This window comes from Rhinolophus sinicus, chromosome X (assembly GCF_036562045.2).
Source record: "Rhinolophus sinicus isolate RSC01 chromosome X, ASM3656204v1, whole genome shotgun sequence".
Lineage (NCBI taxonomy): Eukaryota > Metazoa > Chordata > Mammalia > Chiroptera > Rhinolophidae > Rhinolophus > Rhinolophus sinicus.
In genome coordinates, this window is record NC_133768.1 from 115,001,048 (window position 1) to 115,017,781 (window position 16,734).

Sequence of the window (16,734 nt, forward strand, 5' to 3'; positions counted from 1 at the left end):
TGTGTTAAGAGGATGGAAAAGACAAGCTACAGACTGCGAGAAAATATTTGGAAATCACATATTTGAAAAAAGGACTTGCATCATATGGTGATGGAAGGAGAACTGACTCTGGGTGATGAACACACAATGGGATTTATAGATGATGTAATACAGAATTGTACACCTGAAATCTATGTAATTTTACTAACAATTGTCACCCCAATAAATTTAATAAAATAAAATTTAAAAAAAAGAAAAAAGGACTTGCATCTAGAATATATAAAGAACTCTCAAAACTTAGCAGTAAAAAATACCCAATCCAATTAGAAAATGGATAAAAGACATGAAGAGATCAAGAAGATATGCAGATGACAAATAAGCTCATGAAATTATGTCAATATCACTAGCCATTAGGACAATGAAAATTGCTCTGTGTTGTGGGCATAACGAGATATTACTACATACCTATCAGGATGGCCAAAAAAAAAAAAAAAAGTAGTGACAACACCAAGTGCTGGTGAGGATTCAGAGAAACTGGGTTACCCATACGCTGCTGGTGGGAATAAAATGGTATATTCTCTCTAGATATTTGAGTATCTCCTCTCTCTTTCCCTCCTTCAGGATTAGAAGCAGACAGCAGGAGGCAATAGACCTGGAAGGGCTGGCCAGGGGGACGAGATAGTCTAATATTAGGCTCCTAGATGTTAGGCCAGCACTTGTTTTTTTTTTAATTCATTGGCTTTAAAATGATCTTTAACTTACTTTAGAAACTGTACTCTGTAAAGGAAAAAAAAAGAAATTCTTTTTATGTTATTCTACCACCCAATGCAATGGTTTCTGGAGCTATGTTTTTATAGAGTTACAATGAAAATGTCTATACAATTCTGTGTGCTATTTTTGCTCTTAACCTCTTAATTTTATTGTGTTTAGGCTTTTCTATGTTTATAGCAGTCTTCAGAATTATTATTTTTATTGCGTACGTAATATTCCGTTCAATCTGTGTGTCCTACTTCACTTAACTACTCTGATTTTGTTGGACATTTGACTATTAACAGTTTTTTTGAGATTGTACATAATGGTATATACAATGTATTTGTATATACAGTTTTTCCCCCTCTTCTGAATGATTACCTTAATCACAAATTTCCAGGAGTGGAATTGCTACATGAAAGGACACGAATTTTTTTTTATGACTTCTGATATGTGTTGCCAAACTGCCCTTCCAAAGAATTGTCCTAATTTATCCTGCTGCTGGAGCAGTATAAAGATATCTTTCTATCCTTTCCCCCCAAGCCAAATCAACATTGTGTTTGACAATATTTGCTACTTAATAAGTACAAAATGGTTATTGTTCTTTAGTGCCAGTATGGTTGAATGTGTTAAATCACATCATTAAGAACTGGAAGGGCTCTTGCACCTGGAATTAGATCTGAGTGGCTCCTGAATCATAATCTAGTGATTTATTTATTTTTTTTGTATATAAATTGTCTATTTCATAGCTATTCCAGCTGCTTAACTGTGTGGGTTGTTGCTGGAGAGGGGCAAGGGTAACGAGGCAACTACAAAAACATTCAGGTTACTCCATGCCATGTGTTGTTCTTCCACACTACGTAAGAGATGCTAGGATGCCAGGTATCTCCAAGCCGGTCAATGAAGGGATGAGACAAAAGGCAAGCCGAAGGACTGCCTACGAATCGAGAACACTGCCAATGGAAAGACAGCGGCTTGCTTTTTCTTTCTGGACTTCTACTGGTTTTCAGGCATATAGAAAACCAAAAGGTGTGCAGGCACTTAATATAAAATCAGTTATACAACATGTGAAGTGCTTGAAAAATTGGCAGAATTCTTCACAATTCTCCCTAATGTGTTCCTGAAGTTTCCCAATGGGTCTGCTCACGGGGACTGCATTTACTTGCCCTTTGTTGCTAGACAAGAATCAAGGTGTATTTCAACCAGATGTCCTGAGTTGGGCTCTGCAAGACAGAATAAGGGAGAGAGATGTGTATTTTCTTACACAGACCTTCTCAGGCCATCACCCACTATTTTTAGTCTCATGGGTAGATTTTTCCACTTGTCAGATTTTCTATCTCTGGAGACTTTGGAAGAGCCACCTTGGTTTCTTTCTTTTCCTTTCTTCCTTTCCTTCCTTCTTTCCTTACTTCCTTCCGTCCATTTTTCTTTATTTTCTTTCTGTCTTTCTTCTTTTGTGGTTATGGAGCACTTTGATTTTTTTAAGTTTGTTAAAGTTTATTTGGCATACAAGCCACCTTAGTTGCTTTAATCCATTTTAGGCATTGCTAATTCTTTTTTAAGCATCAACTTATACTTCCAAGAGTTTCCTCAGACCATCTCCCTGGCTACCTCATGACCAGGGCCCCAAGGGTTATGGGGACTGCTGACCTTATAGCAGTCTGGCTGCAACAGTTCTTTCTAGTGTCAAGGAAATTTGTGAAAGACTTTGAATGGACAAAAAAGATTATCGGTTGCCCTGACTTATGCACTCTTCTGAGTTATGTGCCTTTCATTGGCTTTGAGCTATTTAACAACTCTATAAATTACAGAAAGCCGAGAGGAATACAAATCTTTCTCATCCATAGAAATGCAAATGAATTTTGTCTGGTGTAATGCAATTGATTTTTGTCCCATGGATATTGACCAGTTTTGTATCTATTTGAAAATTAATTCTAGCATTCCTAATTGCCTATGGGAATCTGTGTCCTTTGAATTCTCCTTTGAACTGCTTGTAACATTTTACTGCTTCCCTCATTAATTAATGAGTTAGAAAATTTTTGACATGTGTTCCTTTTACTATATTTGCATAGGAGTCATGATTTTACCTTTAAAAATTATTCTTTAATGCCAGCTTGCCTTTTGACAGGGCCTTACTAACCCAAATGGGCCTCTCTTTTTGCCTTTTTCTATCAACTGGAAGCATTCAGCTCTGTTCACCATGATGTTTTTAATTTAACTATGTTTTTAAATTAAAGTTTACTGGGGTAACAATTGTTAGCAAAGTTTCATAGATTTCAGGTATACAATTCTGTAATACATTACCTATATATCACATTGTGTTTTCACCACCCAGAGTCAGTTCTCTTTCCATCACCATATGTTCGATCCCCTTTACCCTCATCTACCAACCCCCGCCCCTTATCCTATTGTAACCACTGAACTATAGTCTGTATCCATGAGTTTTGTTTCTTCATTTGTTTTTCTTGTTCTTTTGTTGTTTTCAGTTTAATATACCACATATCAGTGAAATCATATGGTTCTTTACTTTTTCTGTCTGACTTATTTCGCTTAGCATAATAATCTCAAGATCCTTCCATGTTGCTGCAAATGGCACTATTTCATCTTTTCTTATGGCTTACCATACGACCCAGCAATTCCTCTCCTGGGTATGTACCCCAAAAATCTGAAAACATTTATCTATAAAGATATATGTGCTCTGATATTCATTGCAGCTTTACTTACAATGGCCAAGACATGGAAACAACCAAAGTGTCCTTCGATAGATGAATGGATAAAGAAGATGTGGTATATATACACAATGGAATACTACTCTGCCATAAGAAAAGATGAAATAGTGCCATTTGCGACAACGTGGATGGATCTTGAGATTATTATGCTAAGCAATTTCTTAAAATAAGACAACAATTAAGTTTGCTGCATCAATTTACTCTTCCTTTCATGAGTGACTTCTCTGTAGTATATGATGCTTTCTGATAGTATTTGACCCACAGTAGAACTTCTTTCAAAAGTGGAGTCAATTCTCTCAAACCCCACCACTGTTTTATCAACTAAGTTTATGAAATATTTTAAGTCCTTTGTTGTCATTTCAACAGTCTTCACAGCATCTTCACCAGGAGTAGCTTCCATCTCAAGAAACCACTTTCTTTGCTCATCCGTAAGAAGCAACCCCTCATCCACTCAAGTTTTACCATGAAATTGCAGCAACTCAGTCACACCTTCAGGCTCCACTTCTAAGTCTCGTTCTCTTGCTGTTTCCACCACATCTGCACTTACTTCCTCCCCTGAAGTCTCGAGCCCTCAAAGTCATTAGGAGGGTTGGAGTCCACTTCTTCCAAACTCTTGTTAATGCTGATATTTTGACCTCTTCCCATGAATCACTAATGTTCTCAATGGCACCCAGAATGGTGAATTCTTTGCAGGTTTTCAATTTACTTTGCCAGGATCCATCAGAGGAATCACTATCTATGGCAGCTCTAACCTGACAAATGTATTTCTTAAATAGTAAGACTTGAAAGTCAAAGTTACTCCTTGATCCGTGAGCTGCAAACTGGGTGTTGTGTCAGCAGGCACGAAAACAACATTGATCTCATTGTCCACCTCCATCAGAGCTCTTGGGTGACCAGGTGCACTGTCTACGAGCAGTCATATTTTAAAAGGAGTCTCTTTTTCTGAGCAGTAGGTCTCAACAGTGGGCTTAAAATATTCAGTAAACCGTGTTGTAAACAGATGTGCTGTCATCAGGCCTAGGATTTTCAGATGGTAATTGAGCGTTGGCTTCAACTTCAAGTCACCAGCCGCATTAATCCTTAATCAGAGTCAGCCTGTCCTCTGAAGCTTTGAAGCCAGGCACTGACTTCTCCTCTCTAACTATGAAGGTCCTAGATGGCATCTTCTTCCAATATGAGGCTGTTTTGTCTACACTGAAAATCTGTCGTTTAGTGTAGCCACCTTCATTACTCAGCTAGAACTTCTGGATAACTTGCTGCAGCTTCTCCATCCGCATTTGCTGCTTCACCTTGCACTTTATGTTAGGGGGACGGCTTCTTTCCTTACACCTCGTGAACCAACCCCTGCCACCTGCAAACTTTTCTTCTGCAGCTTCCTCCCCTTTCAGCCTTCCTAGAACTGAAGAGAGTTAGGGCCTTGCTATGGATTAGGCTTTGGCTTAGGGAATGTTGTGGCTGGTTTGCTCTCTATTCAGACCCACAAAACGTTCTCCATGTCAGCAATAAGGCTGTTTCACTTTCTTACCATTTGTGTATTTACTGGAGTAGCACTTTCAATTTACTTCAAGAATGTTTCCTTTGCTTTCACAACTTGGCTAATTGGTTGGTGCAAGATGTTTAGTTTTTGGCCTACCTCAGCTTTTGACACTCCTTCCTCACTGCGCTTAAGCATTTTTAGCTTTTGAGTTTAAGTGAGAGATGTGTCACTCTTCCTTTCACTTGAATGCTTAGAGGACTTTGTAGAGTTATTAACTGGCATCATTTCAATATTGTTGTATCTCAGGCAATAGGGAAGAGATGGTGAGAAATGGGGGAATGGCTGGTCGGTGGAGCAGTCAGAACACACACATTTTTCAATTAAGTTCTCCATCTTATATGGGTGCGCTTCATGGAGCCTCAACACTATTACAATGGTAACATCAAAGATTGCTGATCACACATCTCCATCACAAATATAATAATAATGAAAAAGTTTGAAATATGGCGAGAATTACCAAAATGTTACACAGAGACATGAAGTGAGCAAATGCTGTTGGAAAAATGGTGCTGATAGATTTATTTCATACAGAGTTTCCACAAACCTTCAATTTGTAAAAACGCAATAACTATGAACTGCAATAAAATGAGGTATGTCTGTAATCTCCTGGGTCTGTTCGTATTTTCTGCTGCTATACTTTTAGTTTTGTTATTTTCAAGATCTAGTTTGGCTTGGCTGCAGTATCATACCTTCCCATTACACTGTGAAATCAGATTGGGATGGGGAAAGGGTATCTACCATCAAACATCTAATAGATTCTACCTTGAAAATTGCAGAAAACTCCTTATTTGGGGGCTTCTGAATGTGCAAAAGAAGTTGTTCATCATAGCATAATGGAGTGAATGTGGACTTTTCAATCAGGAAAGACCTAGATTTGAATCCTAGTACTACCATTTACAAGCGAAGGGAAATTACGCACATTACTTCACTTTTCTTTGAACCTTTTTTTAACATGTAGGAAAATGAGGAACTTCCCTTGAAAAGTGGTTCCTGAAAATTAAATGAGATATACATAATGTAATTTTATCTAGCATAGTGCCTGGCACATAGTAGCTGCTCACTGCAAGGTAGCTATTATCTTAATATCTTACATTTATATAGCACTTTCCATTTTAAAAAGGTTCCTCTGATACCTCCTCTCTCTGTATGTCTCAATCTCTGTCTCTGTCTCTCTGTCTCCACACACAAACTGAGGTCAGACAATTAAGTTTGCGAACTCATCCTAGAAAGTGCTGCGTATCTCATTGCTGAATATCACTATGGTCACCTTTAAAGTACTCCCTTTGGGAAGCTGTGCACTGATGCCAGTGTCTAGTCCACCCTTCAAAGCAATTTTGGGACTCTTTTTCTGGAATGGCCATCAGAGCTGTCATTGTATTACCCTTGAAGTCCTGAATGTCATCCAAATGTCTTCCTTTCAATATTTCCTTTATCTTCAGGTAAAGAAAGAAGTCATTGGGGGCCAGGTCAGGTGAGTAGGGAGGGTGTTCCAATCCAGTTATTTGTTTACTGGCTAAAAACTCCCTCACAAACAGTGCCGTGTGAGCTGGTGCATTTTCATGATGCAAGAGCCATGAATTGTTGGCGAAAAGTTCAGGTCGTCTAACTTTTTCCCGCAGCCTTTTCAGCACTTCCACATAGTAAACTTGGTTAACTGTGTGTCCAGTTGGTACAAATTCATAATGAATAATCCCTCTGGTATAAAAAAATGGTTAGCAACACTGCAACAACTTTGCGAACTTAATTGTTTAACCTCATATACATATAGAGAGGGTGCCAAAGAAATGTATACGCATTTTAAGAAAGGAAAAAACTATTAAAATTGTTAATGCTCAATATATGAATACATGTCATGTGTATACATTTTTTGGTATCCCCGGTGTGTGTGTGTGTGTGTGTGTGTGTGTGTGTGTGTGTATATATATATATATATATATATATACACACACACACACGCATATACATACATACACATGTCTATATTAAACACTGATGCCCTAAGACTCAAGTTCAACCGTTCAACTTGGCACTTAACTTAGGCACTTCCAAACTTCCCATCCTTCCAGAAACCAGGCTGTTACCCTGTAGATTCCTTCCCTGGGCTTTTACTCAGCAAGTGCTAAGCAGATAAGAGAGGTGCTTAAATTCTAACAATAGGCTGCTTAATTTGCATTTCTTTGCCCAGGGCTAGTTTTCCTGAGTTGTTTAGAGGAAAGCCTTTGAATTGCAGTAGTTTGGAGTCCAAGAAACTGTTAGGACATGACACTTCCCAACCCTTAAGAGTGAGTCTGTGAGTCTGGCCCAGCTCAGAGATTTAGTGGGAGAAGAGATAAGGCCGTTTAAAGGCACTCTGTTGTCATGCTGTATTTGTGAAAAACAGAGTTAATTTTCAAAAATGGTGTTCTAATTGTACATTGTATTAATTCTTCACTTATTCAATAGTTGTATCCCCCAGCACTTAGAGTGGTGCCTGGCACATAGCAGGAACTCTATGAATATTTGTTGAATGCATGTGATACTTAAACCTTCCAAAGCCAATAGTATTCTCTCAATGTAATCTAGTAGGGGTAGGGTAGGGGGTAGCTGAGGAGAGTTTGGGAAAGTTATTATAACTCTAGAGCCTTTCAAATTCGATCTCAGGTTGCTTTTCCCAGAGTCAAAAAAATAAATAAATAAATAAATAAATAAAAATAAAAAATAAAATAAAAATAAAAAAAAGATTGAATCCTAAAAGTGCTTGACTCTCCCGAGCTCAGACCCTTAAATCTGTTCCCTAATTCTGACCAGGAAATGAATACTATGGGCACAGTCAATAAACTCTTTGGCTAGACCAAATAGAAAACATAAGCATGATAGCAAAATATGACAGTTTGGTAAGAAAAAAGAACTCTAGACCAAGAGTCAGGTACTCTGATAGAGTGACCTTAAATAAGTCGTTCTGTCTCTCTGGGCTTCAGTTTCCTCCCCTGTTAAATAAAGGCAAATGGCTACTCTATCTACCACACATAGTTGTTTGGAGGATGTGAGAACCTGTAAAGATACTCACTGCTGAATACCTTCTTAAAGCCTTACTCTTGCCCAAAACTGAATCTGTGATCTCACTGTGACATGTAGCAATGTCTGTGGAATATGCACTCTGTTTCTAGGCTATTGGTGGCCTGAATGGTGGTGCTGACACACATTGCAGGGGATCGATGCAAACGACATTCTGAAAGCAACAAGGTTTTCTATTTTTGAATGAAAAATTCCTCTCATGAAGTGAGAGCCTCCACACATGCTCAGCCACCCATGAGTAGCCAAAGACTTTATTGCAAAAATAAATATTCCATGTTAATGTTGTGCCATCTTGCTCCCTTACAGCAAGAAGAATTTTATCTCCTTATCATTGCTTTATGAATTTCTGCAAATATTTCTATGCCAGCCATCAAACCCAGACCGCTTCTGCCTTCAACACCCTGTTTAAAATTCATCTCTTCAGAGTCTTTAATCCATTAGCAAAGATTTTCTAAGCACCTACTCAAGGTATGCCTTGTGGGGGCTAAGATAGGCTCCCCCCTTTGAAGAGCATTGGCTATAATCTGGGGAGAAATGAGACCCTCACACAGAATGGGGGAATAATTAGCAATTGTTAGTTCTGTATTCTGAGTGCCAGAGGAGTTGTATAGGCAGTGTCCTGGTGGGGGGCACTGGAGGCGGGCAGGGTCAGTAGAAGGAACTTGAGCTGGGCCTTGAAGAATGTGCTGATTTTCAATAGGCAAAGGGGAAGGGACAGGAAATTGGAAAGAGGAAGGGGAGTAATGTCAGCAAAAGGCAGAAAGGCAGGAATGTAGACATTTATTCTGGACAATGAGAGCTGCAGTTATGCAGAGGCAGAATTTTGTCAAGGCCTAACAATAGCATGGCTGAAATGGTAGTTTAGGGCCAGATTGTAGGGCCTTGGATGTCAGGCTAAGGAGTTAGGTTACTGTTCTGTAGTCAATGGAAAGTTATTAAAGGTTACTCTACAGAAGAATGACCTGATTGGGACCCAGATTTCAGCACATTCATCTAACCATAGTATGCACAGTGGCCTTGGAATTGGAGCACAAAGGTGGTGGCAGTAGCAGCCAGGCTAGTGGAAGAAGAAACTCTGACTTCCAGCTGGTTTATTACTCTGCCACTCCAGAAATCTCAGTCTTTGTGTGTCTAGTTCTATGAAGCTGAATTTTCGATCTTTCTGTCAGTAGCTGGTAAGGTTGAGAACAGAATATGGAATTTTTGAGCCAGCCAAATGTAGATTCAAATTTATACTCTACCACTTAAGTTACAATACGAATTTGGGCCAGTCATTGTACCTCTCGGTTAAATGCCTCCATTTTTCATCTGTGAAATGTTCATAATACTAACCTCACACAGAAGTTAATGAGAAAGTCTGGTGCATAGAAGATGAATGTTCAACCAATGTTCCTTTCCTTTCTGACCCCCTCGTCTAGTTAGCTGTATGGCCCTTTTGCATATCTTTCTCGGGGGGAGTTGTCTCATACAAAATGAGACAGATGTTCCTTCCTGCTTTACTATGTTGGAAGAAAAGTCCCACCTAGCCAGTGACACATCTGACCAGTCTTTCTTTGTCCTTCCTCTTACTCTACTAACGGAGGAATTCAATCATTCTATTCACATTTATTGAGAGTCGATTATGTGTTATGTGTCAGGTACTGTTTTGGTCTGATTGAAAAAACAGTGACCACAAACAGACAGTAATCTCTGCCCTCATGGAGCAGATATTCTAGTGTGGCAGTAAGGGAGTTACACAACAAAACAAAGACATATACAATATGTCAGATGGTGATAAGTGCTAAGAAGAAAAACACAGCAAGGAAGGGGACAGAGAATGATGGGATATTGGTCAAAAAAAGGTTCTTTGATAAGGTGACATCTCAGAAGAGACCTGGAAGAAGTGAGAGAGAAGTCACGTGGCTATCTGGAAGAATAGCATTTCAGGCAGAAGGAAATACACGTAAAAAGACCCTTAAGTGGGAGCATGCTTTGCAAGTTCAAGGAACAGCAAAGAGGTCAACGTGTGTGCAGCAGAGTGCAAGAAGAGTAGCAGGAGAGGAGCCCAGGAAGTGGCTACCAATCAGAACATGTAAGGCCTTGTTGGCCAAGGTAAGGACTCTGAGGGAGGCAGGGAGCCACTGGGGGATCTCAAGCGGAGGAGTGATAAGATATGACTTAACTTTTAACAGAATACCTCTGAATACAGGGTAGGGAATAGACTTTAGGGTGGCAAGGACAAAAGCAAAAAGTATGGAGACCTGAGAGAAGGGTAAACTAGTAATTCAGTGAGGGAGCATGGGGGCTTGGACTAGTATGGTGACGGAGGTGGGGAGAAGTGATCAGGTTCTGGTATACTTTAAAGGCAGAACTGACAACATTCACTGACAAATTAAATGTGGGGTGTTCGAAACAGAGAGGATTCAAGGATGACTTCATGTCTTGAGCAATGGGAAGATGAACTTGCCATTTGCTGAGATGCAGAAGACCAAGGAATACGCACATTTTAGGGGAGAAGAGCTTTGGTTTGGGTCATGTTGAGTTTAAGATGTCTGTTAGACATCCAAGCAGAAATGGAGAGGAAGAAGTTGGACAGACGAGTCAAGAGTTCAGGAAAGGCTGATGGGAACCAAAGGGTTCCATCTCAAACTTTAAGAATGCAGAAGAAGAGGGCGCAAGCATTTGGCAAGGGCAAAGTATGGAGATGCTTTTCTGTATTTCTGTCATGTTTTTGAATACTGTTATATGTTTTTCCTCTCATCTCCTTTTGGTGGAAGTCTCTTAGACAGCAGGAACTAGCACTTGCTGTGCATTTATTATGTGCCAGACGCTTTGACATATAGCATCCCATTTAAGCACAGCTATCTTACAAAGCACATGTTGTCATCTCTGTTTTACAGATGAGAAAATTGAGGCCCTGTAAGACAAGCAAAACCTACTTGTCCTGAGTCACACAGCTGATAAGTGAATATGCTGGGATTCAAACCAGAATCTAAGTCCTAAACCTGTGTTCCTCCTGACGGCCTATCTCCCTAAGTGGGTCAGAGAGTTATCTCTGTGATCTCTGTGTCAATGATTTGTTCTGTGGATTAACTAGAGCTAAGAGGTATTAAGAAACCAGTTCCTGCCTAACTGTTTATTGTATTCCACCAGAGATTGTCAATTCATTTTGAATATTTATTATTCACGTATTGTCAACTAATATTATTTTAATATTAGGTCCAGACAAACAAAATTAGGAAGGGAAACTTGATGTGATGGAAATCCAATGAAATACTACAAACCAAAGATATTTGAATTTCTCAATTATTTAGTTTTCTGGATTGTGTACAACTCTTAATACTAAATAAAATAAAAGGATAATTGCACAATTGTCCTTTCGGCTCAATTTCTTTTATATCTTTCCATACTGTGTTATATAGCTCTGCACACAGTAGGTGCTTCATAAGTGGTACTGACAGGCATCCCTTGGCCCACTTCCCTTTTTGGAATTCTAGGTAGTCTAGGTTACAGTAGCAGGTTTCATGCCCCATTCATTTGACAAACAATACTGGTGCCTACTATGTGGTAAGTGCTATGTAGGTACTGAGACTACCCAAATGAAAAGGACATGGTTCTTACCATCAGGGAGTTCACAGTTTAGTGGTGAGAAATAAGAATACAATGTGGTAAGGGATATCATTGAGATATGCTCAGGATATGGTGAAAGCATAAAGGAAAGTCCATTTGAAGTGAGTTGTTGGGCCAAACCAGAGGGAACACATGATCTGATTCTTGAAGAATTTATCAGGTTTCCTGATGACTGTGTGGAAATCGATTACTCACGATTTTCTTAAGGGGGCAGTTCTAGCTGACTGCAGCCATATGGGAATGTGGATCCAGTGTTAGCAGACTTTCTCATTTGTTAATAGAGAAGCAGGATATCGGACTTTTTCATGTAAAATCTCCTAATTTCTAAATGCTGGCAATTAACTGTTTTTTAACTCAGAGTTTTAGCCAACACTGAACCAAACACATGGCTGTTTGTTGGATGTGGCCTGCCGGCTATCGTTTTGAGACCTATGCTGTAGAGGATGGGATACTTATGGAAGCATAGCAGCTGACTGAAATAACACTTCAAAACTCTAACAAATAACTATGTACATCAATGGGATAACTATGTTGTCCCATTCCAACATTTCTGCTGCATATGAAACCTTGTGTTCTTCCTCTGGGGAACCAAGATGAGGTCCCAGGTCAAATGCAAATGCAACTTGTAGGGCCTTCTGAGGGCAACGGTGCAACCCAGTGTCTTAGTCAAGCTATTGAAAGCCTGGTAGAACATGGTAAGCTGAGCCCAGTAAGGTCCCTGAGCACCACTAGCAGGAGATGGCTGTTATCTCATCCCTTTTCACTTGGGGGAGAAGGGACAGCCTTTTTGAACTGTGTATGCAACCGAGTTAGCACAGCTTATGATGACACAGGTAAAACACAATGTCATAGCTGTTAAAGTTCAAACTACTCATTTCACAGTTGGAAAAACCAAGGTCCCCAAAAGCACAGAGACTTGCTCAGGGTGACCCAGCAAATCAGTGGCAGGGGCAGGTCTACTGACTCCTAGTCTAGCATTATTTCTAATAGTTCTGGGCTGTGATAATTAAGGTAAATCAGCCGGGCAGTTTCCCTAGCATCTAGAGTTCCTAGACTGCACAAGGAGCACTTGAGATGAGTTGTTAAAGGCCCCTTTTTATTTTCTTATCTGCGTGATGGTGGTATTCTTTGCAAACTTGATATTTCATGAATACAGGCCTGGAGTGTCTGGAGGAAAAATTGGCTGTGGCTAATATATGTAAGGTTTTTGACCTCTGTGCTCTCCAGATTGACCTCCCCACCATATGCTTTGTTTCTGTTTTGTTGTTTCTCTTCTTTTGTATTCCCTCTATTTTTCTTCTTTCCCACCAGCCTAGCTCTTACTTAGGCCTACTCTCTTCAAGTCAATAAAACTGCTAATTATTCATAACTTGGGACTGGGAGTGCCTAGTGGCCAGGAAGTATACATAACCTCTCCCGCCCCTCCCTCAATGGTCATGTAGCTGTCTAGAATCTCAGACTAGTAACTCTTGTCAATGGCAACTCAACTAATCCTTTCCATCCTTCACTTCAGGGTCTATTGTTCTGACGTTTGCCACTCTTTTTGTTGTTTTGCTCTGAACCCTTTTCTGATTGGCGCAGCTGTTGAAGATGCTGCGGTTGCAGCAGTGTACATCTGGAACATTTGGCTGACTTGTTGAACCTTCCCCAGGGACTACTCCAGGGAGAGGAAGGGAGGGGTGGAGAGGCCAGAACAGTTGCCTGCAAATTGAGATGCCAATATTGTCTGGTCCTTCTGTGGGCCACCCTTGTAAAAATCCACCTCATTCTGTCTCTCAGTTTCCCCATTTGCTCATTGAAGGCACATGTTCTCCACTCAAAATGCCTTCTGCGGTGGAAGAAGAGAAATATACTGGCTGTAGATTCTCTCATACAGCACTCTCTACATTGTAAAGGGATCAATATATATTTGTTGAATTAATTAGTATATCAAGAAATCCTAGGGGACTGTTATACCCTGCGTGGGGCAACATCACTTCAGTGCCTCCCGGCACAGGTGGGCTTCTTCCTCACTTAGATTGAGGCCCCAGATGCACATCAGGAGTGGGGCTGCCTCAGTTGCAACCCATTCTCACCCCCTGTGCCTCCCTGGCTCCTGAGTCTCCTTTTCTTTTGGCGCGCCATTGGATTGCAAACACAGCAGGCATGGTTTCATTCCAAACCCAGAACTGTTTTAATTAGTTTAACGTCTGTTAAATGCTTTGAAGATTGAAAGCAACAGATAAGTACTGGATGATGTTATTAGCAACTGCAGTTAATTGCAAACATTTCTATTAATACTAGTTTCTGCCTCCTTTTCTTTGCTCTACTTTCTTTCCAAGGTTCACCAATTCTTCTCAGACTCCCCCCTCCCTCTCTCCCCTTCCCCGTACTGGCGCTAAAGGGTTAAATTGGGGCGGAGTCCAGGGATGAACGACAAAGGCAATCACCAACTGGAACGGGGCAAGCGGGAAGAACTGGGTGGGGCCACTAGGCAGAGGCGAACCCACACGCCCCCAGGCCCCGCCCCACGGCTGGAAGCCCGGGGTGGAACGAAAGGGGGCGGGGCACCTAGGCTTGGCGGGCCCGCTGGTTGGGTGCCCCAGCAGCCGCTCGAGGGATGGGGCGGGGTCGGCCAGGGCCTCCTCCCTCATTCCCTCGGCGGGCCGAGCCGCCCCTCTCCCGCCCCTCCTCCTCCCTTTCCCACCCCTCGGAGTGGAGCTGCACATGCGGCTGCTCCCTGCTCCGTCCCGCCCAGCCTCGGTCGCGCTGGAACGGGTCCCTGCAGCCCCCAGCCCATGGCAGGACAGTAGCCGCCTGTCAGGGGTCGTGAACGGCTAAGGCAGACGCGGCGGCTCCCGGGCCTCAGAGAGTGGGCGTCTCCGGAGGCCATGGGCTATCCCGAGGTAGAGCGCAGGGAGCCCCTGCCCGCTGCAGCGCCGCGGGAGCGGGGGAGCCAGAACTGTGGCTGTCGCGGGGCCCCTGCCCGGGCGGGCGAAGGGAACAGCTGCCGGCTCTTCCTGGGATTCTTTGGCCTCTCGCTGGCCCTCCACCTGCTGACGTTGTGTTGCTACCTAGAGTTGCGCTCCGAGTTGCGGCGGGAACGGGGAGCCGAGTCCCGCCTTGGCGGCCCCGGCACCCCTGGCACTCCTGGCACCTCTGGCACCCTGAGCAGCCCCGGTGGCCTGGACCCCGACGGTCCCATCACCCGCCACTTTGGGCAGCCGTCACTTCAGCAGCAGCCGCTAGAACCGGGAGAAACCACACTCCCCCCAGACTCCCAGGACGTGCACCAGGTGAGTCACCTAGTAGGGGGGGGACCCTGCCACCTCGAGCCTAGTTGGAGGGCAGGACCAGGGAGGGGGCGCGCCAGCCGGAGAGAGGTTGCCCCAGGGCAGGTTGTTCCCGGTCCCTGGCCCAGCTAACCCAGACTTCCTAAGGACCCCTGGGCTTGGGAGCTCTGGCCGGCGCCCGCCGCCCCCGGCTACAGGCTGCCTCTGGGAAAGTTGGCGACGCTCCCGGCCCGGCCGCGGCGCGGAGGTGCAGGCGCTGCCCCTCTGGCGGACTAACGGCAGCAGCTTGGCCCTTCCGCTCCTGGTGAGGTTCTCTGCCCGCGGTGCTTGTTTTTTCGTGTCCAGAGCTGATGCCAGCACTAGCAGGCTCCCCTTTGGAATTGGAGCTGTAAACAGCTGTAGTAACTGCTCCACGCCCGTTGAAACAACTTTTAATGGTACTTTCAGAGCAGGTCCTTGTGCGCTGACCAGAACGTGGGCTTGTTCACACTTACCTGCAACTTGAGACTGATTGTCCTCGGTGTTCTAGTGAGGATCGGCGCCCCTGAGGAATTCTGGTAGAAATATGCCGTCTTGCTAGGCAACTTCTAAAGAGCAATTTAAAAAATCTATGGAAATAAAACTCACCCTTTGCATGCCGGTTCAGACTTTTTTCGGGAGTAGGATGGAGAGGGACGGTGTGAAGTATCTTCCCTGCTGCTAGCTTGAGAACCGGAAGCTACTAGTGGAATAAATTCCTCAGGAGTAATCTCTCAAGACCAGTTTTTTGTTGTTGTTTGTTTTATTTTTGCAATCTTAATGATGTTTAGCCCTTGTTAGCAAACTATTAGCTTCAGTGTTTGTTTTCTACTTTTTCTAGCTCTTATTCAAGTACGTTTAGTGCACTTAAAATAAGTATTCTCTTGACCTCCATATTTTGTCTTATGTGAAACTTAAAAGGAGCATCCACCAATCCTTTTGAGATGGCTAAAGAATAATAGTGAATTTGTTCCTCTTGGGTAAGGGGGTAATTTGTGCAAATTAAGTTCCTTGAGGTGAGGGACCCAGGCCTTCTGTATTTACTTCCACATCCAGTGTCATTGTCATACTCTGTAAACATTATTTTGCTACTTTGACCACCCATCCAAAGCTGGTGTCACATTCACGATAATACCGGAATATTAAGACTGACACGTTTTCTGTAATGTGCATTGTAAAGTTGCCCTGAGCCTTAAAAGTTCTTGCTAGCACACTCCAACTTATATAACAGCTTATCAAAGAAGAGAATCAGTAGACATGCTTCTCATACTTGAAACTTTAAACACTGTAGCTAAATGATAATTAACTAGGATTCTGGCTCCCTTTATCTATCCACCACCCCCTCCAATGCCCAGTAGAAATACTTAGCAGCTAAACATTGATATTCTGTGAAAAGATGAAGGACTTGAACTTCTTTAGTCAAATGGTGGCCAAGGCTTTTTGGCGTTAGGAATGGACAGACCGATGTTTATAGGCTGCGGATTAGCAGGACAGCTGGACTGTTGGGCTTCTGTGATGATGCAGGACTCTCTTAGGTCTGTAATGGCACTTAGTTGCCTGTTGTTTGCATAGTGCTTCAAGTAGTTCTGTCTAGGTTTAAATACAGCTCCCTATCTTCTGTCCTTTATTCTCTCTGTTCTAATCTTTTTGAGTAGTAGAAGCAAGCATCCTGGCTCTTTACATTTGCTGACATCAATTGGAATCCATTTTTTAAGAGTTGGACGAGACTCTACAAATCCATTTTGTTTGATACCCTTGGAGAACATATAGGCTTTAAGGGGAAGTG

At 42.4% G+C, this 16,734-nt stretch overlaps 1 protein-coding gene across 6 annotated transcripts in view; it reads left to right on the forward strand.

The window, feature by feature from the left end:
• The first annotated feature begins 14,339 nt into the window (after positions 1-14,339).
• The window catches only part of EDA (ectodysplasin A), a 288,904-nt gene continuing 286,509 nt past the window's right edge, over positions 14,340-16,734 (forward strand). For all 6 annotated transcript variants that reach the window (XM_019747910.2, XM_019747911.2, XM_074323702.1 and 3 more), the window contains exon 1: positions 14,340-14,933. In XM_019747910.2, coding sequence (XP_019603469.1) covers positions 14,529-14,933 — 405 coding nt within the window. In that variant the 5' untranslated portion in view covers positions 14,340-14,528. The remainder of the gene's footprint in view (positions 14,934-16,734) is intronic.